Source organism: Schistocerca nitens, chromosome 3 (assembly GCF_023898315.1).
Source record: "Schistocerca nitens isolate TAMUIC-IGC-003100 chromosome 3, iqSchNite1.1, whole genome shotgun sequence".
Classification (NCBI taxonomy): Eukaryota; Metazoa; Arthropoda; class Insecta; order Orthoptera; family Acrididae; genus Schistocerca; species Schistocerca nitens.
In genome coordinates, this window is record NC_064616.1 from 670,887,592 (window position 1) to 670,914,239 (window position 26,648).

The 26,648-nt window shown below is 44.5% G+C and overlaps 1 protein-coding gene across 1 annotated transcript in view; it reads right to left on the minus strand.

The window, feature by feature from the left end:
- LOC126248632 (zinc finger protein 277) overlaps positions 1–26,648 on the minus strand; it is a 123,716-nt gene that overhangs the window by 26,547 nt on the left and 70,521 nt on the right. Inside the window, exon 7 of the mRNA XM_049949807.1 lies at positions 25,823–25,974. Within this exon, the coding sequence (XP_049805764.1) occupies positions 25,823–25,974 (152 nt within the window). The remainder of the gene's footprint in view (positions 1–25,822; positions 25,975–26,648) is intronic.

Below are 26,648 nucleotides of genomic sequence, written 5' to 3' on the forward strand. Positions count from 1 at the left end.
ACAAATAAAATTAGGCTGCAACTGAAAATCCTTATGCAGCAACAAGATTGTAAGACATCAACAGTGCCATGATGCAATATGGGTATAGCCTGAAGATGGCCCGAAAGCTGATATAGGCCTATAGCTACTGTATCACCTACAACAATAAAACTGTTGTGACTCGCCAATCATTCAAAGCGCTGCCGCGCAATTATGCGTGTCCTCTATGTGCGGCGCTGTCTTCCAGCCATGCAGCAGCTGCGCCACCTAAGCGGCCAGCCGAGCAGCGGCCGCTAGACTAGGACTCAGTGCTCATTCAAATGCTAATATGTACACATGTCTTGCTTGTCAACTTACCCTGTGACTTATATGTGTTGTGTCGTTCTGAAATATATGTGTTAAACTTGACATTATAACAATTGGCGACGAGGATGGGATCCTGCGTCTTTGTCCTTTGCTGAAATGTGCTCACTTCTGTCTGTCTATTTTCAAAAGCAAACGCATGTGGTAGCCTCTCATGTTGCCTTTTATCGTTGTCACAAACAGCCACGTCAATCCTATCGTGCTTGGGCTGCTGAACTTCACGGCCTCAGTCGAAAGTGTCAATTTGTTACTGACATTCACAAAGAATCCTATGCCAATTCCATGGTACGGGATGCTATTATCCGGTCAGCGCCCGACAAAGAAGTTCGGCAACGTGCCCTTCAGTTGGCGAATCCAACTCTAGATGAAGTTCTCTCCATTGTGCAGTCTTTTGAAATTTCTCGCGCCGCTGGGCGGCAAATAGAGGCGTGGGGTGATGTCGGGGAAATACAACCTCTGTGCACTATTGACGACGCGTGCGGCGCGTCCCCGCCGGCCAACGTGGCCGCAGTGCGCTCCCACGCGCAGCCTCGGCCTAACCGTAAACAACCCGCTTAAAAACTGCAGCAAAACCCCCGGCAACTTCCTTCATGTCCGCAGTGTTTTACGAAACATTCACGCGAGGATTGTCCCCAACGTTGGGCTGTGTGTCACAATTGCAAAAAGAAAGGTCATGTGTCTTCCGTTTGCAAATCCGACTGCATACATGATGTTCATGAACATGACGCTGATTCTGATTCTGTGTTGTCTGTCAATTGCACTTCTTCCCTTTCAGGAAAGTTATTCCTCACTGTCCAAATCCTTGGTTGAAATGTTCGCATGCAGGTGGATACCGGTTCTGCTGCCACTATCATTAATTCTCAGACGTATCTTCAGTTGGGTTCTCCACTCCTGTCACCTGTCACTCGGCAATTACGGATGTACAATAAACAGAAGATTTCTCTCTTGGGACAGTTTCATGCTGAGGTATCTTACAAATCTGTCGTTCACACTGTTCCCATATTTGTGGTCGACCAGAGCAACGCCGAAAATCTTTTTGGTTTCAATGCCTTTCGCGTTTTTGGGTTCTCCATAGATGACTCTGTCAATATTGTCTCTGATGCTATTCCTTATGCTCAACTTGATTCCTTGTCGACGACTTTTTTGTCGCTTTTTTATCCTGGGTCAGGCCGTGCAAACGACTTTGAAGCTCATATCACGCTCAAACCCACTGCTCGGCCTAAGTTTTTTCGGGCTCGGCCCATTCCTGTGGCCCTTCGTGATCGGGTAAAACGGGAGTTGGATTGTCTCACTACTTCAGGGGTCTTGCTTCCTGTCACTTCCAGTGAATGGTCCTCTCCTGTCGTTGTCGTTGCTAAGCCAAATGGTGATATTCGTCTCTGTGGCGATTTCAAAGCCACTGTAAATGCTCAATGCCTCATCGACACTTACCCTATGCCCCGTCCTGAAGAACGGTTCACTAAACTTGCTGGAGGCCAGTATTTTTCTAAAATTGACCTGTCAGAAGCTTATCATCAACTTCCTCTCGACGCTGCTTCCCGGCAGTTTCTGGTCCTTAACACGCCTTTCGGCCTCTATCAATACCAACGCTTGCCATTCGGGGTTGCTAGCGCCCCTGCTCTCTTTCAGCGATTCTTGGAACAATTATTGCTCCCTGTCCCTGGGTGTATCAATTACATGGACAACATTGTTGTCACTGGCTCCACCACTGAAGAACATCTTCAAAATCTCCGCACACTTTTTCATGTCTTACAGACTGCCGGTCTTAAGTGTAATCTTCAGAAATCACAATTTTTCCAGGCATCTATCACATACTTGGGGTTTCACCTCTCTCGGGATGGTATTCGTCCGCTTCAGCAAACTGTCGCTGCGATCGATGCCCTTCCTTGCCCTACATCTGTTAAGGAACTACAGGCCTTCTTGGGGAAAATAGCATACTATTACAAGTTTTTACCGTCTGCGGCTTCGGTGGCTCAGCCGTTGCATTGCCTGTTGCATAAAAACGTGCCTTTTCACTGGTCCGCATCATGCGATGCGGCTTTCCAGAAATTGAAGACTATGCTGAAACAGGCCCCGTGCCTGGCTACTTATCGACCTGGCCAACATCTTGTTCTTGCCACAGACGCCTCTCAATACGGGGTCGGTGCAGTCCTTGTGCATCGTTTTTCTGACGGTTCGGAACAACCCATTGCTTATGCCTCCAAAACGCTCACGGTTGCCCAACAAAAGTATTCTCAAATTGAAAAAGAAGCCTTGGCCATTATTTATGCTCTTCATAAGTTTGGTGTTTTTCTCTATGGCTCAAAATTTCATCTTGTTACAGATCACAAACCGCTTGTTTCCTTGTTTCATCCATCAACGTCACTTATCGACAAGGCTGCACACCGCCTCCAGCGTTGGGCTCTTTACTAACCTCGTTTCAATTATGAGATTCATTTCCGGCCAACAGCTCAAATGCAAATGCTGATGCTCTGTCTCGCCTTCCCATGGGTCCTGATCAGGCATTTGATAGGGACGAACTTTTGTGCTTCCACCTGGATGTTGCCGAGCAGCAGGTTGTGGACGGGTTCCCCATCACTGGGGACAGGCTGACGGCTGCTACGGGTTCTGACCCTACCCTCTCCTGGGTTTTACGCCGTATTCAGACGGGTTGGCCAGATCGCTAAGACTTCTGATCCGTTGCGGAACTACTACGCTTTGCGCTACCGCCTCACTGCTAGGGATGGTGTTATCCTCCTTTCCACTGACAATGCTTCGCCACGTGTTGTGGTACCTGCGTCTTTGTGTGCTTCGGTCTTGCGCCTCCTTCACCAAGGGCACTGGGGTGTGTCTCGCACAAAATCTCTGGCGCGCCGTCATGTGTACTGGCCTGGCATCGACTCTGAAATAGCACACATGGTCGCTGCCTGCGGCCCTTGTGCGTCACAGGCCGCTGCCCCGAAGTCATCTTTGTCACCGTGGTCTTCGCCTGAGAAGCCCTGGGAGCGCATTCATGCTGACTTTGCGGGACCTTTTTTAGGTACTTATTGGCTCCTCGTAATTGACGCCTACTCTAACTTTCCTTTCATTGTCCGTTGCACATCGCCTACCACCGCGGCAACCACCAGTGCTCTCGCCCGCATTTTTTCTTTGGAAGGCCTCCCCTCTACTCTTGTTACTGATAATGGTCCGCAATTTGCCTGTTCCGAATTTTGTGCTCGGCACGGCATTATGCATGTCACAGCCCCGCCGTTCCATCCACAATCTAACGGTGAGGCTGAACGACTGGTCCGCACATTTAAGGCTCAGATGTGGAAACTTCTGACTTCTTCTGCTGCTGATGATGCACTTCTCCAGTTTCTGGCGTCTTACCGTTTCACCCCCATGGGCGACCACAGCCCGGCTGAGCTCTTACATGGCCGACAGCCCCGTTCGCTACTTCATCTTCTGCGGCCTTCCACCTCACAGCCTCGGGTGCCTTCACTTGGCCGGTTCACCGCCGACGACCTTGTTTGGGTACGGGGATATCGCAGGCGGCCAAAATGGAGCCCGGGCCGCATCTTACGACACCGTGGCAGACGCCTGTATGAAATCCAGACGGACACGGGTGTTGCAGTGCGTCATTCGGACCAGCTTTGGCCTCGTGTGCTGGCAACGCCTGTTCCGAATGCCGGTACACCACCTTCGGCTCTACCTGACGCTCGGGATCTTGGCATCTCTCAATACTCACAACGCAGCCCTCTCACCGTTATCGCGATGCCAGCACAAGAACCGACGCCACCAGGAGACGTGCCCATGCAGGAACCGGATGACCATCCTCTGTCAGAGCAAATCTACTCGCCTCCTCCTCCAACGGACACAGACACATCGCCCATGTCTCCTGTCATATCAACTGGACTTGCCGCAACGGGCAGATTGGTGCATGGGGCCCCAGCAGATTCGACCCCTACGTCTCCTGCCATGTCGACCCGTTATCATCGGGGACACTTCCGTCCGTACGGGAAGCCTCCTCCTCGAGACTTTGCAGCAAGTCAAACAACGCCTATGGACGTTAGCCATCTCCAGGACACCTCCATCAAGACCAGTGCAACAATTTCAAAGGGGGGAAAAGTGTTGTGACTCGCCGATCATTCAAAGCGCCGCTGCGCAATTACGCGCATCCTCTACGTGCAGCACTGTCTGCCAGCCATGCAGCAGCTGCGCTACCTAAGCGGCCAGCCGAGCAGCGGCCGCTAGACTGGGAATCAGCGCTCATTCGAATGCTAACGTGTACACATGTCTTGCTTGTCAACTTCCTCTGTGACTTATATGTGTTGTGTCGTTCTGAAATATATGTGTTAAACTTGACGTTATAACAAAAACATCATCAACTATAGCAGCATTCTGGTTCAGTACTATTATTACAATGCCATTATAAAAAATTTAACTAAATAAGTGAAATGTAATGACTCTCATGTCTATGACCAGATATTGGAAGTTTGTGGACACAACATTGGCAGCCTATTTCACTGACTATGCAACATAAACTTTCAGGAAAGCTTTTGTGTGTCATACAGTACTCTATCAGTATCAGTAAATTACCACACATACAATATACGGTCTGGATCATATTCGGTCAAAAAGTACACCAGATTGGAAGTGAGTTGCAACAGAGCCAGCTACAGGCAGGCGAGAGTGTTATGCACTGCGAAGCAAAACACGGCCAACAGGTGTTGCAAAGCAGAGACAGCTGGGAGCAGAATAGCAACATTCGACACTACAATAAGCCTATGACAGCACTGAAGCCTTTCCTCACTTTCCACCTTGGAAGTGTTTACAGTATGTGCGTTAAGCCTTAAATGAACATAGTCTGGAGTGTATAAGTACTCAGTCATTTACATACTAAAATATTCTCGTCTCAGTATCACAGCCTACACCACATCCTGGAATGCAGCACAGGATTCACTGTTCAACTACAAGACAGGACAACCTGACCTGAGTCACAAGAACAGCCACTGCCAGAGGAGAAAGCAACTTGCTCACTGGAGGGATGTCACAGTCACCCCCACGGTATTATCATCTGCACTGTCATGCTGTCATCAAGGTCACAGCCAGAGATGTCACTGACAGTGGCATTCAAGTGACTCCACACTTGGCCCCACTCTTTACGCTGTCAGCAATGCCAAACGTCTATTGTTTCACATGAGAGACAACTGGGTGCCTCCACCAAGCTTTTCCTGATGTACTACAGCCAATGGCCACTGTAAAGAAGTTAATTAAATAAATTCACTGTTGTCCTGATGTCTCATTCCATTCTCCATGGATGACAATCAAAGGGTTATCTAACACTGATGTCATATCACTGATGTCACCTTGGAGAAACATCTGAACCTACAGCCTACGGTATGGTGAGTTCAAAAATTATGATTGTATTTAGGTCATGGACAAAAGGTCTGAAGATCATGTATTTTGTAAAGCACATTGTATTGTGAGTAGGGAGCCCAGGAATTTGTCTAGTTTTAGAGGTAATGGAAGTCGTGATTGGTTAGTGCCTGTTAGATGAACACAGTGTAACTTTGAGGGCCACTCAGTGCCATGTATGGAATCAGTTCCAGTAAAATGTTATACATATAATTGTTGGGGGCATATGGCTAGGCAATGCCGGATGTCGAGATGGCTTTTAGTGTATTTAGTTTTCTTGTCTTGTGAGTGTTAGTTTTCTAAATAAGTGTTGTCAAGGACAAAGCTTCGACATAACCAGAGACACAAGGTGTGTCAGAGCCAGAAGCAGTAAGCACATTGTTAGAAATGTAACACAATTAACTGTGGATAATACAGAATTGTGCAGGTTGATAGAATCATGGTTTTTACAACAGGGTGTAGATTTGTAAGTTGCAAATATAATTGCTCCTTCTTCTGGTATGGCGACTGCAGAGATGCAGGCCTTTGTGGGAGACCTTGGTGCTCAGATGGAAGGTTGGTCTGATAAGGAGTTACTAAGTGTTGCAAAATTGATATTAGCAGGGGAAGCTGAAACTTATGTAGGGTACACAGAAGTTCTTAAGGGAGCCACAACATTCAAGGAATTTGAAGAAGGGTTAATTCAGAGATATATGAAACAAAATAGTACCAGACACTATATGGAACAATTAGGGGTAATAACTAAGAGAAATACAGAAACTGTGGAAAAATTTGTGGATACGATGAGGAAAATTATTGGATGTATCTATGAATCAGGACAGGATGCTCCAGTCAATGAAATTATTTTGCAAGAAGGTGAGCAGAGGGACTCTATGCTTTTTTTAAGAGTGTTGCATGTGGAAAAATCAAGACGTGTATGGAGAATGGGTCTGGTGAATTTGCACATAGCAGTGTAGTTAGCCATAGACCATGAGGAAATCGATTTGTTGACTGGAATCCAGGGAAACAGACTGTGTTTGCAGCTGGTATGAAATGTTTCAGGTGTGGACAAATGGGGTATGTGAGGAGGCAGTGTCACCAGCCTCACTGTGATGTGAATAAAGTAAGGGGAAGCGGTAGTTTTAGAAGTGGAGGGCTGGGAAAAATTAGGTGTTAAAAGCCAATGGAAACCCCAGGTCCACTGGTCATTCCCAGTAAGATTGGATGCTAAGGAATCATCTGCAGAAGTGGATTGTGCAATAAGAGGAAGAGCAAGAAAAGAGGGTTACAGGACATTATTGGACACAGGGGCACATGTGTCAGCCACCAGTATAATCTGGTGAAACATAAGCAATGGGACCCACCACAGTACAGATCACATGGAGTGGGGGATAAAGATATCATACCATTAGGATTGATGTACGTAGACTTTCGCCTGGATATGGTTCAATTTAAACAATGTACAGAGATTGTGCCACATGAGTTAGGGATACGACATGATTCTTGGATTAGATTTCTCATATCAGCATTGTGCCATAATTGACCTTTGGCAACATAGGGTGGAACTTGATGGAAAAATCTTTCAGTTAGGTGAAGCCATTGCCGGTGTAGCAATGTCATGAGGGGGGTCTTGTCACAAAAGCCGACCAGCTTAATATGCGAACGATCACACTAAGACTTGATTTGCACGATTGTGTACCTAAGGGTACTGGAAACTCATTTTGGGTCAATGTTGAGTCTAACTTGCTGGTAGGAATTTTGTGTGTGGTGGAACTGTTAGAAGAGAATGAAGTATTAAGTCAGATGGGTTGGTTCATTAATAGCAGTATTGTACATGTACAAGAAATAATGGGTGAAAAGGAGGTACCTGTTTCTATAGATAATTTTAGCACAGAAGACATAGGACTAACACAGGGGTTGTTAATCACTAATATGGATATCATGGAGGAAAAAGAATAGGGCACGAGTGGTGTCAGCCATGGAAAATGGCTGGATGCTATTGAAACTACATTATCAGGAAAGTAAAAGGGAAGCAATAGGGAACAGATGGAAAAACTACTTTTGGAATTTAAGGATTTACTTTTTACAAAAGGGCCATTACCAGCTACACTTATTATACAGCACTGCATACCAATGGGAAATGATTCACCAGTCTACTGCATATCATACAGAACACCTAGGTACTTGCAGCCAATTCTGGAGGAATTCATAGATCAACAGCTGGAAGATGGAATAATTGAAGAAAGTAATAGTGCATGAGGGGATGGGAATAGTCATCGTGCCAAGAAAATCAATGGATATAACACAAAAATATAGGTTTTATTTTGATTAGAGACATCTACATTCAAAAACCGTAATGGATGTGTACTCTTTGCCAAACACCACAAAAACCTTAGATCATTTAGGGCAATGTAAATATTTTTCAGCAATGGATCTTAAGAGTGGTTATCACTAGATAGAGCCTGCACTACAGGATGGACTGAAAACAGCATTTTCGGCACCCTGGGGACAATACCAATTCAGCAGGATGCCATTTGGATTAAAAAATGAATCTGCAACATTTCAGAGATTGTTACATGGAGTACTCAGGGGTTTAAAACCATGGCAATGGTTAGCGTATTTCGATGACATAAACGTCTATGGGAGTTATATGGAATAACATATGAAGCAAAACTTCCTGGCAGATTAAAACTGTGTGATATGAAACGAGTCTCGGTTGGGCACACAGTTTTAATCTGCCAGAAAGTTTCATATCAGCGCACACTCTGCTGCAGAGTGAAAATCTCATTCTGGAAACATCCCCCAGGCTGTGGCTAAGCCATGTCTCCGCAGTATCCTTTCTTTCAGGAGTGCTAGTTCTGCAAGGTTCGCAGGAGAGCTTCTGTAAAGTTTGGAAGGTAGGAGACGAGATACTGGCAGAAGTAAAGCTGTGAGGACCGGGCGTGAGCCGTGCTTCGGTAGCTCAGATGGTAGAGCACTTGCCCGCGAAAGGCAAAGGTCCCGATTTCGAGTCTCGGTCGGGCACACAGTTTTAATCTGGGCACACAGTTTTAATGTGCCAGGAAGTATCATATCAGCGCACACTCCGCTGCAGAGTGAAAATCTCATTCTGGAAACATATGCAGCGGTTAAAGGAAGTATCCCTAATATTAAAAGCAGCGAAGTTAACACTGAGTACAGGAAATTGTAAATCTGTAATTGGAGAGGTAGAATACCTAGCTCACTTCATAAGTAAAGATGGAAGTAAGACAGACCCAAATTAATTTGAGCTGTAAGTGAATTTCCTGTGTCAGAATCTGTAAAGAAGGTGCAATCTTTCTTAGGAGTTGTGAACTACTACTGCTGGTTCATAAAAGGACCTGCAGATATTGCCAAACCATTGACAATTGTTAAAAAAGGGTACTAAATTTGTGTGGTCAGAAGAATGCCAGCATGCTTTTGAGGGGATAAAAGAAGCTTTAACATCAAGTCTGATATCGGTATTTCTGGATTTTAACAGAGAATTTGTTTTGTTATAAGAGGTAGAAGGCACAGAACAGCCGGTAGCTTACGCATCAAGACAACTAAATACGGCAGAAAGAAAGTATTCCAAGATGGAGAAAGAGATGTTAAGCCTTATTTGTGGAATCACAAATTTGAAATGTTATCTGTAGTGTGAAAAGTTTAGAGTAATAACAGATCATGCGGCATATGGTTGTCGGGGTTAAAGGATCCTTCTAGTAGGTTGACGTGATGGGCAGTAAGACTAAGTGAATTTGATTTCAAAGTCACACATAAATCTGGAAAGAAGCACAGAAATGCGGATGGCTTAAGTAACAAAGTAGCAGTATGACACATTGGGGGTAATTAGCATAAGGAATGGAAAACTGTACAGTGTGGAGATTGCAAATGTAAGCAGTATTTTAAGCAATCACAGTTTTGTATGCAGGATGGGTTGATATGCAGAGAGTTTGGGGCCACAGGTAGTGGTACAAGGGAAGCTAAGGAATAGAGTGCTACAAGAAGCTCAAGATCACATATCAGTGGGTCGTAGAGGTTGCAGATCTACCAATAGAAGAGCAGCAGAAAGGTATTGGTGGAGGAATAAACAGACTGACATAAACCAGTATGTGTGGAATTGCATACAGTGCACACAGAGAGTGGATTTGTGTCAAACCAGAGTACCGCTGCAGAGGTTACCTGAAGCATCAGCAAAACTGGAATTACTGGAGGTTGCTGTTTTAGGTCCATTCAATAAAACACCTGCAAGTAATAAGTACATACTCACAATCATAGATCATTTTTCAAGACACATAGGAATGGTCCCAATGCGAAACTAGCAGGCAGCACCAGTGGGAAAAGCACTTGTGAATAATTGGATACTGAAGTTTAGATTGCCTGAAACAATAGCAACAGATGACGGAACAAACTTCATGTCAGATATGTTCAAGGAATTGTGTTAGTTAATGAATGTGAAGAAGTTACAGATGAATCTTCTCCATTTACATGCCAATGGATAAACTGAAAGAGTGCATATGACAATTGGGAAGATGCTTCGTACTACATTGATTCACATCACAGCAACTGGGATGTCCATTTTGAAGCATGTCATCTCTGCCTATAATTCAAAACAGCATATGAATACAGGATTATTGCCCTATGAAGTAGTATATGGTCGTAAAATGCCATCACCATTTGACGTATTGAAAATGAAGAAAGGGACGATTGGAGAGTCTGTTAAGGAATTTGCCACAGTGATTACGGAAATTTGAAATAAGAGTATGGAGGGCAAATACATGAGCACTGGAAAAACAGGAAGAAGCAGTGGGCCATATGGCAATAATGCCACAGTATAAGATTGGTCATTGGGTGATGCTATCAACTTTGTATACACCGAATGTAAAGACAAAGAAGTTTTATTGCAGAGAATCAGGAACCATTCCAACTGGTAGAGACTACGTCACCAGTAAATGTCAAGATTCAATTGCCGAGAAGAATTTCAACTGTGCATGTAGGATGGCTGAAATATTTTTCAAGGGAGTCCAGAAGTTATTCCAGGGTTAAAGGGAGAGTGAGGAGAAAAATATCGGAAGATAAACAAAGGCTTGTGAATGAAACAGTACATGTGGGAGATGCGTAATGTGGTGAGAAGATTGGAAGAAGCATCTGACAAATTCCGTCCGGGAATGGAAAGGCACAGGATACACAAAGGAAGTGCCAGGGTGTGTCAGTGAGTACATGGAGTGTATGAGAAATTAAGGAAGGAGATGACCCAGGTACTGGCAGTTATCCCACATACGCACAGGAAGGGGGCTGTGTTATGTGTTGCAAAGCAGAGCCAGATGGATGCAGTACAGCAATAGCCGACGCTGCAATAAGCTAGTGGAAGGACGGAAGCCTTTCCTTACTTGCCACCACAGAAGTGTTTAGAGTACGTGCCTTAAACCCTAAACAAACATAGTCTGGAGTGTACTCAGCCATTTGTGTACTAAAATTTTCTCATCTCTGTATCACAGCCTACACCACAAGCCTTTGACACCACCAGTGACATCCTGGAATGCAGTATGGTGTCCACTGTTCAACCACAGGATATGGCAGCCTGCCCTGAGTAACAAGACCAGCCGCTGCCACAGCAGATAGCTGCCCACTCGCTAGAGGGAAGTCATGGCCGCCCCTGCGATAGTGTCAGCTGCACTGCCACACTGTTATCAAGGTTGCAGCCAGACACATTGCTGACAGTGGTATTTGAGTGACACCATGCTTGGCCCCACTCTTTGCGCTTCCAGCAATGCTGAACGTCTACTGTTTCGCATGAGAGGCAACTGGGTGCTTTCACCAAGCTGTTCCTGATGTACTACGGCTGACGGCCAGAATAAAGAAGTTAATAGCGCCTTTCTTAGCAATCATATACAACTGCCCACTTGACAAAAGGTTTGGTCCTAAAGACTGGAAAGTAGTATAGGTCACACCAATATTCAAGAAAGGAAATAGGAGTAACCCATTGAATTACAGACCCATATCACTGACCTCTTTTTGCAGTAGGATTTTGGAGCATATACTGTACTCGAACATTATGAATCACCTTGAAGAAAATGACTTATTGGTACATAACCAACACGGATTCAGAAAATATCATTCTTGTGCAACACAGCTAGCTCTTTATTCCCATGAAGTAATGAGTGCTGTCAACAAGGGATCTCAGATCGATTCCATATTCCTCGATTTCCAGAAGGCTTTTGATACCGCTCCTCACAAGTGACTATTAATCAAATTGTGTGCATGTGGAGTATCATCTCAGTTGTGTGACTGGATTCGTGATTTCCACTCAGAGAGGTCACAGTTTGTAGTGACAGACGGTAAATCAGTAGTTAATGATTAGACGGTAAATCATCGAGTAGAACAGAAGTGATATCTGGCATTCTGCAAGGTAGTGTCACAGGCCCTCTGCTGTTCCTGATTTATATAAATGGTGATAATCTGAGCAGCCCCCTTAGATTGTTCGGAGATGACGCTGTAATTTACCGTCTTGTAAAATCATCAGACGATCAATTCCAATTACAAAATGATCTAGAGAGAATTTCTGTATGGTGCAAAAAGTGGCAATCAGCATTAAACAGAGAAAAGTGTGAGGTCATCCACATGGGTACTAAAAGAAATCCGATAAATTTTGTGTATACGATAAATCGCGCAAATCTAAGGGCTGTCAAGTCAACTAAATACCTAGGAATTACAATTACAAACAACTTAAATTGGAAAGACCACATAGATAATACTACATCTACATCTACATTTATACTCCACAAGCCACCCAATGGTGTGTGGCGGAGGGCACTTTACGTGCCACTGTCATTACCTCCCTTTCCTGTTCCAGTTGCGTATGCTTCGCGGGAAGTACGGCTGCCGGAAAGCCTCTATGCGCGCTTGAATCTCTCTAATTTTACATTTGTGATCTCCTCAGGAGGTATAAGTAGGGGGAAGCAATGTATACGATACCTCATCCAGAAACACACCCTCTCAAAACCTGGACAGCAAGCTACACGGCGACGCAGAGCGCCTCTCTTGCAGAGTCTGCCACTATCATGCTTACCAAATAACCCTGTGACGAAATGCGCCACTCTTCTTTGGATCTTCTCTATCTCCTCTGTCAACCCGACCTGGTACGGATCCCACACTGATGAGCAATACTCAAGTATAGGTCAAACGAGTGTTTTGTAAGCCACCTCTTTTGTTGATGGACTACATTTTTTAAGGACTCTCCCAATGAATCTCAACCTGGCACCCGCCTTACCAATAATTAATTTTATATGATCATTCCACTTGAAATCGTTCCGCACGCACACTCCCAGATATTTTACAGAAGTAACAGCTACCAGTGTTTGTTCCGCTATCATATAATCATACAATAAAGGATCCTTCTTTCTATGTATTCGCAATACATTACATTTGTCTATGTTAAGGGTCAGTTGCCACTCCCTGCACCAAGTGCCTATCCGCTGCTGATCTTCCTGCATTTCGCTGCAATTTTCCAATGCTGCAACTTCTCTGTATACTACAGCATCATCTGTGAAAATCCGCATGGAACTTCCGACACTATCTACTAGGCCATTTATATATATTGTGAAAAGCAATGCTCCCATAACACTCCCCTGTGGCACGCCAGAGGTTACTTTAAAGTTTAATGTCTGTAGACGTCTCTCCATTGAGAACAACATGCTGTGTTGTGTTTGCTAAAAACTCTTCAATCCAGCCACACAGCTGGTCTGATATTCCGTAGGCTCTTAATTTGTTTATCAGGCGAGTAAAACTGAAGTGATATCATGTGTTCCCCAGGGAAGCGTCCTGGGACCTCTGCTGTTCCTGATCTATATAAATGACCTGGGTGACAATCTGAGCAGTTCTCTTAGGTTGTTTGCAGATGATGCTGTAATTTACCGTCTAGTAAGGTCATTCGAAGACCAGTATCAGTTGCAAAGAGATTTAGAAAAGACTGCTGTATGGTGTGGCAGGTAGCAGTTGACGCTAAATAACGAAAAGTGTGAGGTGATCCACATGAGTTCCAAAAGAAATCTGCTGGAATTCGATTACTCAATAAATAGTACAATTCTCAAGGCTGTCAATTCAACTAAGTACCTGGGTGTTAAAATTACGAACAACTTCAGTTGGAAAGACCACATAGATAATATTGTGGGGACGGCGAGCCAAAGGTTGCGTTTCATTGGCAGGACACTTAGAAGATGCAACAAGTCCACTAAAGAGACAGCTTACACTACACTCATTCGTCCTTCGTTAGAATATTGCTGCGCAGTGTGGGATCCTTACCAGGTGGGATTGACGGAGGACATCGAAAGGGTGCAAAAAAGTGCAGCTCATTTTGTATTATCAGGTAATAGGGGAGAGAGTGTGGCAGATATGATACGCGAGTTGGGATGGAAGTCATTAAAGCAAAGACGTTTTTCGTTGCGGCAAGATCTATTTACAAAATTTCAGTCACCAACTTTCTCTTCCGAATGCAAAAATATTTTGTTGAGCCCAACCTACACAGGTAGGAATGATCATCAAAATAAAATAAGAGAAATCAGAGCTCGAACAGAAAGGTTTAGGTGTTCGTTTTTCCCGCGTGCTGTTCGGGAGTGGAATGGTAGAGAGATAGTATGATTGTGGTTCGATGAACCCTCTGCCAAGCACTTAAATGTGAATTGCAGAGTAATCATGTAAATGTAGATGTAGAACTGTATTGAACGCCTTCCAGAAGTCAAGGAAAATGGCATCCACCTGGGAGCCTGTATCTAATATTTTCTGGGTCTAATGAACAAATAAAGCGAATTGGGTCTCACATGATCGCTGTTTCCGGAATCCATGTTGACTGGTACAGAGTAGATTCTGGGCTTCCAGAAATGACATGATATGCAAGCAAAAAACATGTTGTAAAATTCTACAACAGATCGACGTCAGAGATATAGGTCTATAGTTTTGCGCATCTGCTCGACGACCCTTCTTGAAGACTGGGACTATCTGTGCTCTTTTATATACAATCATTTGGAACCTTCCATTCCTCTGAAGACTTGCGGGACACGGCTGTTAGAAGGGGGGCAAGTTCTTTCGCGTACTCTGTGTAGAATCGAACTGGTATCCCATCAGGTCCAGTGGACTTTCCTCTGTTGAGTGATTTCAGTTGCTTTTCTATTCCTTGGGCACTTATTTTGATGTCAGCCATTTTTTCATTTGTGCGAGGATTTAGAGAAGGCACTGCAGTGCAGTCTTCCTCTGTGAAACAGCTTTGGAAAAAGGTGTGCAGTATTTCAGCTTTACGTGTGTCATCCTTTGTTTCAATGCCATCATCATCCCAGAGTGTCTGGATATGCTGTTTTGAGCCACTTACTGATTTAACGTAAGACCAGAATTTCCTAGGATTTTCTGTCAAGTCGGTACATAGAATTTTACTTTCGAATTCACTGAACGCTTCATGCATAGCCCTCCTTACCCTAACTTTGACATCGTTTAGCTTCTGTTTGTCTGAGAGGTTTTGGCTGCGTTTAAACTTGCAGTGAAGCTCTCTTTGCTTTCGCAGTAGTTTCCTAACTTTGTTGTTGAACCACGGTGGGTTTTTCCCGTCCCTCACAGTTTTACTCGGCACGTACCTGTCTAAAACGCATTTTACGATTGCCTTGAACTTTTTCCATAAACACTCAACATTGTCAGTGTCAGAACAGAAATTTTTGTCTTGATCTGTTAGGTAGTCTGAAATCTGCCTTCTATTACTCTTGCTAAACAGATAAACCTTCCTCCCTTTTTTTATATTCCTATTTCCTTCCATATTCAGGGATGCTGCAATGGCCTTATGCTCACTGATTCCCTGTCCTGCACATACAGAGTCGAAAAGTTCGATTCTGTTTGTTATCAGTAGGTCCAAGGTGTTATCTCCACGAGTCGGTTCTCTGTTTAATTGTTGAAGGTAATTTTCGAATAGTGCACTCAGTATAATGCCACTCTATGCTTTGTCCCTACCACCCGTCCTAAACGTCTGAGTGTCCCAGTCTATATATGGTAAATTGAAATCTCCACCTAAGACTATAACATGCAGAGAAAATGTATGTGAAATGTATTCCAGATTTTCTCACAGTTGTTCTGCCACTAATGCTGCTGAGTCGGGAGGTCGGTAAAAGGAGCCAATTATTAACCTAGCTCGGTTGTTGAGTGTAACCTCCACCCACACTAATTCACAGGAACTATCCACTTCCACTTCACTACAGGATAAACTACTACTAACAGCCACTACCGGTTGCATGCAATCTTTCCTTTCTAAACACCGTCTGTGCCTTTGTAAAAATTTCGGCAGAATTTATCTCTGGCTTCAGCCAGCTTTCCGTATCTATAATGATTTCCACTTCGGTGCTTTCTATCAGCACTTGAAGTTCCAGTACTTTACCAACGCAGCTTCAACAGTTAACAATTACAATACCGATTGCTGCTTGGTCCCTGCATGTCCTGACTTTGCCCCGCACCCTTTGGGGCTGTTGCCCTTTCTGTACTTGCCCGAGGCCATCTAACCTAAAAAACTGCCCAGTCCATGCCACACAACCCCTTCTACCCATGTAGCCACCTGCTGTGTGTAGTGGACTCCTGACCTATCCAGCGGAACCCAAAACCCCACCACCCCATGGCGCAAGTCGAGGAATATGCAGCCCACATGGTCGCAGAACCGTCTCAGCCTCTGATTCAGACCCTCCACTTGGCTCTGTACCAAAGGTCCGCAGTCAGTCCCGTTGACGATGCTGCAGATGGTGAGCTCTGCTTTCATCCCACTAGCAAGACTGGCAGTCTTCACCAAATCAGATAGCCGCTGGAAGGCAGAGAGGATTTCCTCTGATCCATAGCGACACACATCATTGGTGCCGACATGAGCGACCACATGCAGATGGGTGCACCCTGTGAGATACTCCAGGGAAGGCGAAACGAAGACTGCGCTTTGTTGCCAGAACACTTAGAAGATGCGACAAACCCACTAAAGAGACAGCCTACATTACACTTGTCCGTCCTCTGCTGGAACATTGCTGCTCGGTATGGGATCCTTACCAGGTAGGATTGACGGAGAACATTGAAAAAGTGTAAAGAAGGGCAGCTTGTTTCATGTTATCGCGCAATAGGGGTGAGTGTGTCACTGAAACAAAGGCAGTTTGCTTTGCGGCGAGATCTATTTACGAAAGTTCAATCACCAACTTTCTCTTCCGAATGTGTAAATATTTTGTTGACATCCACCTATGTAGGGAGAAATGATCATAATAATAAAATAAGAGAAATCAGAGCTCGAACAGAAAGATTCAGGTGTTCCTTTTTCTTACGTGCCATTCGAGAGTGGAATGGTAGAGAAGTAGTACAAAAATTGTATGATTGTGGTTCGATGAACCCTCTGCAAGGCACTTAAGTGTGAATTGCAGAGTAACCATGTAGATGTAGATTAAACAAATCCATTGTCATCCTGACATCTCATTCTACTCTCCACAGGTGACAATCAAAGTGTCATCTAACACATGAATAATCTGCGCATTCTAATTTTAAAGAAAAATAGACTGGCATTTCTACATCTATATATACATCTACACTCCTGGAAATGGAAAAAAGAACACATTGACACCGGTGTGTCAGACCCACCATACTTGCTCCGGACACTGCGAGAGGGCTGTACAAGCAATGATCACACGCACGGCACAGCGGACACACCAGGAACCGCGGTGTTGGCCGTCGAATGGCGCTAGCTGCGCAGCATTTGTGCACCGCCGCCGTCAGTGTCAGCCAGTTTGCCATGGCATACGGAGCTCCATCGCAGTCTTTAACACTGGTAGCATGCCGCGACAGTGTGGACGTGAACCGTATGTGCAGTTGACGGACTTTGAGCGAGGGCGTATAGTGGGCATGCGGGAGGCCGGGTGGACGTACCGCCGAATTGCTCAACACGTGGGGCATGAGGTCTCCACAGTACATCGATGTTGTCGCCAGTGGTCGGCGGAAGGTGCACGTGCCCGTCGACCTGGGACCGGACCGCAGCGACGCACGGATGCACGCCAAGACCGTAGGATCCTACGCAGTGCCGTAGGGGACCGCACCGCCACTTCCCAGCAAATTAGGGACACTGTTGCTCCTGGGGTATCGGCGAGGACCATTCGCAACCGTCTCCATGAAGCTGGGCTACGGTCCCGCACACCGTTAGGCTGTCTTCCGCTCACGCCCCAACATCGTGCAGCCCGCCTCCAGTGGTGTCGCGACAGGCGTGAATGGAGGGACGAATGGAGACGTGTCGTCTTCAGCGATGAGAGTCGCTTCTGCCTTGGTGCCAATGATGGTCGTATACGTGTTTGGCGCCGTGCAGGTGAGCGCCACAATCAGGACTGCATACGACCGAGGCACACAGGGCCAACACCCGGCATCATGGTGTGGGGAGCGATCTCCTACACTGGCCGTACAACACTGGTGATCGTCGAGGGGACACTGAATAGTGCACGGTACATCCAAACCGTCATCGAACCCATCGTTCTACCATTCCTAGACCGGCAAGGGAACTTGCTGTTCCAACAGGACAATGCACGTTCACATGTATCCCGTGCCACCCAACGTGCTCTAGAAGGTGTAAGTCAACTACACTGGCCAGCAAGATCTCCGGATCTGTTCCCCATTGAGCATGTTTGGGACTGGATGAAGCGTCGTCTCACGCGGTCTGCACGTCCAGCACGAACGCTGGTCCAACTGAGGCGCCAGGTGGAAATGGCATGGCAAGCCGTTCCACAGGACTACATCCAGCATCTCTACGATCGTCTCCATGGGAGAATAGCAGCCTGCATTGCTGCGAAAGGTGGATATACACTGTACTAGTGCCGACATTGTGCATGCTCTGTTGCCTGTGTCTATGTGCCTGTGGTTCTGTCAGTGCGATCATGTGATGTATCTGACCCCAGGAATGTGTCAATAAAGTTTCCCCTTCCTGGGACAATGAATTCACAGTGTTCTTATTTCAATTTCCAGGAGTGTACATCTACACAGGTACTCCACAAGCCACCATACGGTGTACAGCAGATGGTACCCACCCACTACTAGTCATTTCTGATCCTGTTCCACTCACAAATATAGCAAGGGAAAAACGACTGTCTATATGCCTCCATACAAGCCCTAATTTCTCGTATCTTATCCTCATGGTCCTTACGTGCAATGTATGTTAGTGACAGCAGAATCATTCAGCAGTCACCTACAAATGGAGGTTCTCTAAATTTTCTCAATAGTGTTTCTCAAAAAGAATGTCACTTCACTCCAGGGATTCCTATTTGAGTTCCTGAAGCATCTCCATACCACTTACACATTGTTGTTCGAATCTACCAGTAACAAATCTAGCAGCCTGCCTCTGAATTGCCTCTATGTCCTCCCTCAACCCACCTCGTATGGATCCCAAACACTCAAGCAGTATTCAAAAATAGGTCACATGAGCATCATATATGTGGCCTCCTTCAAAGATGAACCATATTTTCCTAAAATTGTCCCAATAAGCCAAAGCATTTGATACATGTTACCAATTTTCAGTTATATGTGGGAATGTTAACAGCACAAATTTATCAAGTAGCAACGAAAATTCACTACTTTCTCCTTATAACTGCCTGGAAGCCATTGAGCAATGGTTATTTATCCCCAGAAACATAATCTATTTTGACTGCAAAATCTTGAGAGCCAGCCCTGGCTAGTTTTTAAACTGGTGAAACTAGTTCTTTGGCTAAAGCCAATGCTTCAAGATGGCACATTTCACTGGTCACTGCGCACCAATATTGTTGCTTCTTTTCTACATAGTTGCAGAACCTTTTTTTGAAGTCCAGATGCTTTACTTCTTGGCTGTGAAATGCCTGGTGACTACCATTCATTTCTTGAAGTTGCGTGGTTTTTTTTTTTTTTTTTTTTTTTTTTTTTGCCAATCGTGAATACAATCCTCGATCTCATCATACTTTCTTCTTCTGAGTGGTGTCCAATGTTCTCTACTTCTTCAATAATTTTAAGATTTTCTTTAGCTGTGAATATGTGATAACAAGAACTTGTAGCCATAATTAACAAGTTAACACATGATTAATATTTCATTTCAAAAATGCTACTGATGCGTCGCAGACTGAGGCCCCAACAACACTATTGTATAACAGGATCTAGTGTTGGAGGCGGATTGGTACCAACCTCATTACAATTAATCCATACAACCAAAGTCTTCATCCTTAAATTCAGACAAAAAAATAAAATAAAAATAAAAATAAATAAAGAACAGACTATTCGCATATACACAGTATTAACAGGATCAAACTTCACCTTCAGGAATCACTAATCACTTGACAAGACAACTTATTCCTTCTTGCTTGAAACAGTAGAAGTTTATGACAAGAAAACTGTTGTCGGCAGGTATATTTTGTGACTTAGAGGGTTTTAATGGTCAGACACGGTATCCTTGCAACATTATGGAACTTGGTAAGTGTAACAAACACTTGATTTCATTGAGAAGTAGAAAGCAGCTTTATACTGTTACATAATGGAAAATGAACTTGGATCTGACTGTGGCACTGTAAACTGGGACCGTAAAAAAGGTCCCACACTTGGGTCTCATCTTTCATGAGAGAGAGAGAGAGAGAGCTATGAGCATGTATACACTAGAAGAGATGTTTCACAGTAACCAAGATGAACACGTGCTCATAGCTCTTAAAGTATGCATTTTAGAGCTCACATTTACCAGGCTTTTTGCTTTGAATGATCACTCCTGTTATAGCCCTGAATATTGACCATTTCTCCTGGGAGAACCTGTACACTGAGGTGACAAAAGGCATGGGATATCTCCCAACAACATGTCTGACATCCTTTTGCCTGGCATAGTGCAGCAACTCAACATCGCATGGACTCCGCAAATCACTGGAAGCCCCTGCAGAAATACTGGGCCAGGCTGCCTCTCAAGCCATCCATAATTGGGAAAGTGTTACCATACGGGCTTTTGTGCATGAACTGACCTCTCAATTATGTCCCATAAATGTCCAATGGGACTCATATGGGGCGATCTGGGTGACCAAATCATTTTACAGAATGTTCTTCAAACCAATCACAAACAACTGTGGTCTGGTTACATGACATTGTTCTTTGGGAACATGAAGTCCATAAATGGCTGCCAATGGTCTGCAAGTAGCCAAACATACCCATTTCCATTCAATGATCAGTTCAGTTGGACAAGAGAACCCAGTTCATTCCATGTAAACATGGCTCACACCAATATGGAGCCATCACCAGCTTGCACAGTGCCTTGCTGACAACTTGAGTCCACAGCTTCATGGGGCCTGTGCCACACTCAAACCCTACCATCAGCTCTTACCAGTGGAAACTGGGACCAGGCCACAGTTTTCCAGTCATTTTTAGTCCAACCAATATGGTCACAAGCCCAAGATATGTATTGCAGCCAATCTCATGCTGTTAGTAAAGGCACTCATGTCAGTCGTTTGCTGCCACAGCCTGTCAGTACCAAATTTTGCTGCACTCTTTGGATGGACACATTCATTGTATATCTCACATTGATTTCTGCAATTATTTTACATAGTGTTGCTTATCTATTAGCACTGACAAGGCTACACAAACACCGCTTTTCTCGGTCAGTAAGTAAAGGCTGTCAGCCACTGCATTGTCCATGGTGAGAGGTAATGCCTGAAATTTAGTACTCTCAGCACACTCTTGACAATCTCAGAATATTCAATTCCCTAATGATCTCTGAATGGTACGTCTCATGCATCTAGCTCTAGCTACCATTCAGTTTTCAGAGTAAACAAGACACCCATAATCCATTTTTCGATCGGACAAGGGATTGGTGTAAGTGAAGGAGGATTTTCTTATCCGCCCCATGAAGTACTGTCTAAAACAAGTACGATATTTAGAGATTGGGTACAGCATGCCGCCAGATAAAATATACGTGAGGACCAACAGAGTTTCCTATTGAGCGTGAGTCCCAAGAATTTCAGGGTTTCAATAAATGGAAAATCTGCAGGACTGAGATGTGACGATGGTGGAAGAAACTCCCTACACTGCCAGAAGTTCACACTGACAGTTTTTTCAATGGAAAAGTGGAAGCTGTTGTCGATGTTCCATGTGTACGACAGTTGAGATATCACTGATGTCATCATTCATTCATGCAAACAGGTCCATTGGAGCGCTGCAGTAGATCGCAAAGTCGTCAACAAAAAGAGAACCTGAGGTGCCTGGTGGGAGACTGTCCATGATAGGGTTAATTGCTATGGCAAAAAGAGCTACGCTCAGCAAAGAGACCTGAGGCACTCTGTTCTGAATGAAAGTGTTTGCAAAAGCTGAACCCACATGTGCCTTGAAAACAGGTCTTTTTAAAACTGCTGAATACAATGGGGCAGGCACCCTTAGAAGCACCATGTGTGCATTGTACAGAGAATACTCATCTTCCAGCAGGTATCTTGGGCCTTCTCCAAATCAAAAAACACAGCTACAGTCTGGCATTTCTGCAGAAAATTGTTCATAATATGGGTTGACAGGGTGGCGAGATGATCAACAGCAGTGATGCTTACAAAATCCATACTGGACATTTGTTAGCAAATTCCAAGACTCCAGCCACCATACCAGCCCACCATTGATCACGTGTTCCATCACCTTGCAGACACTGCTGGTGAGGGAAATTGGGTGGTAGCTGGACAGAAGATGTTTGTTCTTACCAGGCTTGGGTATGGGGATTACAGTGGCTTCACGCCAAAGTCTGGGAAATGTGCCGTCTGTCCAGACACGATTATATGTATGAAAGAGGTAGTGCTCGGTGCCAAGAGAGAGGTACTGCAACATCTGAATGTGAATATCATCCATCCTGGAGTGGAGGATCATGATGAGGTGAGAGCATGTTTCAGCTCTCTCATAGTAAAAACTTTATTGCAGCATTCACGATTCTGAGAGGGGGAAAGATATCTCCAAGCCTCCTCCACTTGCTTCCGAGGTACGAAGGTGGACAGTAATGGGCAGAGCTCAAGATCTATGCAGAGTATCGACCCGAGGTGTTAGAAATATTGATAGAATCCACAGTGGCATTGTTCACTACAGTCAGACCAGAAACTGGGAGATGTGACTCGTATACAGAAATTTGGTGTATGTTACCCCAAACAACAGAAGAGGGAATAAAATGGTTAAAAGAATTAGTAAGAGAGATCCAACTAGCTTTTTTGCTAACTCTGATAATGCAATGACATTTTGTGCACAACTGTTTATAACGAATACAGTTCTCCTTTGTGGGATGACCCTCAAAGACATGGAGAGCATGTCTCCATGCGCGAACTGCATCACAGCATTCCTTAGTCCACCAGGGGACTGGGACACATTGCAGTAGGAAAGATGTACTTTACCTGATCATCACTGGTGTGGAAACACTGTTCATCAAAGGTTGCCAGTGAAGGGCACAGCCTCCAGTCAGCTTTAGAAAGCTGTCAGTTGGTCTTACACACAGATGGGACATGAGTTAGCAGATGAATTACGCCCGGGAAATGGTTGCTCAAGTATTTATCTGAGAGGACAGACCACTCTTGGAGGTGGGCAATCTGTGAATTACAGAATAAGAGATCCAGGTGCGAGAAAGTGTGGAGAGTCTGAGAGAGAGAGAGAGAGAGAGAGAGAGAGAGAGTGGAATAGAGACAGACAGACACAGAGAGAGAGAGAGAGAGAGAGAGAGAGAGAGAGAGAGCGCACTTGTGGCTGGGTGTTCAATGAAATGGTTTGGCTATGGATGACATCCCAAATGAACGTCATGACTCCCTCACGAGCTGGAGTTCCTTACTCAGAAGGAACGTTGAAAGGTACTGGAGTGAAGTGTATGAAGTCAAAGTGGTCTTGAGGATGTAATTTCGTTTCTTGGAGGCACAAAACAACTGGGCATTGTGATCACAATAAGCCTGCCTTATATGATCTGATGCCATGAATGTTCCATTGGAGAACAGGCATATTAGATGATAAGATGATTCCTCTTGTAAGGGGCAATTACTTTGGTGGATGCCCAGTGCCAGATTTCGGCTGCGTACTACTACAGGGTTCTGAGGCTGGAGCATCCTGTTCCATTATTTCTTCAGAGATACCAGTAACCTCCAACATCACTCAGCTGACTCCAGGGTGGAGAATCAGGTGGTGATTCGCACTGGTGAAATGGAGGTCGACAGGACAGAGGTGTTGTGTGGAGTCACTGCAGTAGAGGACCTCCGATGTACAGAAGGGGAAGAACATTTCTCTTTGTTTGACTTCTTAGAACCTTTGCATTTGTCAGATCTGGACCCAGATGTTTGCTGACTTGAGGTGGGCAAAAAGTCATCTCAGGAGTATTCCCTTTTAAATTTTCATTCTTCTGGTTGTGCACAAGTAACTTCACCAGTGTGGGTGAAGGTTTTTTGGTGTTGAGCAACTATAGTAGGCAGAGGTCAGGACGTCACCTTTATCACTAGAAGATTTCACAACCTTAGCACTGAACAGGAGGTTGCAGGTCTGTGTGGCAGTATCTTTCATGGGTCATGATGTTGCAGCAATGGTACTGTAACTGCTGGATACTGGTATGCAAGGCTTTTAGAAAGCTAAAAAAATCTTCATTCAAACCTCCTGAACAGCTCACTCATTGAGGTATGCAGGGTATTTGCAGGATGAAGCAGCAGAGTTTCCAGTGCAGTTGATGTAGTGGGGAAGAGGAGGAGGTGGGCAATCTTCCTCATGAACATCCTTGCCACATGTTACACATTTGTCTGCGTTTTACCAGAACATGCAAGTATTGTTATAACACTACATTGGGTTCGGTATGTGCAGTCTGGCAATAACAACTTCATAGACTGCCTTAATCTTTGATAGGAGCTCTACTCAATCAGACATTAAGCAAAGGATGCAGGTAAGCACAAATTATGCATCAGCCCTCTTCATATCCCAATGGATAGTGGTTATGCCTTGATCAGAGACATAATATTGTCTATCTCCCTCCGTCATTTCATCAAGCAGCTGACTGTATATGACACCACTTGAAGAATTCAGTGTTTGATGAGCCTACACACGAACAGGGTACCCATGGAGAGTGTAGCTTTAAGCAGTTTTGGGCTTGAAAGGCACTATTTGTCTCTAGAAGCAAAGTTCCATTACACAAGCAAGTGCAGGATTTTAGTGGGCCTGCAATTGTATCCACACCTTTCCAACTGATGTACGGGTTCACTGTAGGAAAGTTCTGACCACCTTCCGTTTGTGACACCATGAGGCAGCGAGTTGCAACTGGAAGATTCTTTGTTTCTTTGGCCTAACTCCATTTCTGTTTATTAGATGAAGGTCACATAGAGGGAGCCGATGTAATCATCGCAGGTGAATCCCCCACAATTGCCAACATCTCCAATCATGCACTTCTTCCTTCTGGGGGTCCCCACAGAAGGGAGAACACCTGCCTTAGGTGACTGTTCACACCTCTTGAATTCCAGACAGGGCAACCAATTGGTTATTGGGTAGGTAACAGCTCAGGCAATCATCACTCCCTGGGCCTAGCCTTTACCAGAGAGTAAGCACAAGCCCTACTTGTCAACCTGGGTGCTGGGAGTCATGCATTACCACATCCTTTATGCATCATGCCTTCAGGCATGCACCGGGAGGAAGAAAGACAAAGAAGGAGATCTCAAATGCTGAAATGGAAGGAGGACAGAAGTCAGAACAAGAAAGGAGAGAAAAAGACAAAAATAAAATCCACCTAAGTCTTCCAATACTTTCACAAGTTTCCATTTCCTGACCGTATGCAAGGCATGGTCCCCAAGGGAGGGGAGAAAGAATAGTAGGAGGATAGATATGCAGCATGGAAAAGGATTACAAAAGAGTTGACAGACCCAGGGGGAGGGTGGGGAGAGGGGGGTGGGGGGGCATAACAGCTGTGGCTAGCACTCCTGGAATAAATAACACTGAAGATCAATGAATTAGCTACAGCCTAGGGAATTTTTTCCAGAATGAATCCTTCACTCTGAAAGCTCTGTTGGGTTTAACAGAAGAATCAGCACTTTATGGCACTATGGTGTTATGAGCTAGTTAAAGTTTGGTGCGAAGTTCACCAAACTGCAGATTTTATTGACAAGTTGTGTTCAGAATGCATACTCACTCTGGTTGGTTCCACACTTCTTTCCTTGGAAGCATAAAATGTCTTTCTTTGGTCATATGGTTTAACAGATCTCCACGATCTTGAAAGAGTTTATGGCAATTCATACATATTAGGGCATACATCTGATGTCTGATGTAGTTGACAAGTTTTACCTAAAATAAGAGATTTTCAGTTAGCAATTCTAGATCAGCTTCGTGAAACAAACAACAGTATTCTACAAATATTACAATCATTAAGGTATTTTGACAAATTGCACAATGGAACTGAAAATATAAGAAACTAAGGTGTTGGTAAACAAGACTACATAATAGTTTTTTGAGCAACACCATATTATTTTGTGTAGGGACTGCAATATTAAATTTTTAATTATTCTCCATGGCAAATAATGTTATTGGGTCTACTAGAGCACTATAAAGTGATACAGACAGTGTTTTAACAAACTGTAAGACAGAAATAGTATCACTTTCACAGATAAATTTGTGGAAAATTGGGAACAAAATACAGTTATACACATAAAAACAGACCACTTTTTTTGGTCATCAGCCTTTTGGACTGGTTTTATGTGACTCACCATGAATTCCTCTCCCGTGCCAACCTCACCTCAGAGTGAGATTTGCACCCAATATCCTCAATTATTTGTTGGATATATCCCAATCTCTGCCTTCCCCTTCACTTTTTAGGCCCTACAGCTCCGTCAAATACCAGTGAAGTTATTCCTTGATGTCTTAACACTTTTACTATCAACCTGTCCTTTCTTCTTGGCAATGTTTTCCACATGTTCCTCTCCTCACCAGTCCTACAGAGAACCACCTCATTTCTTACTTTA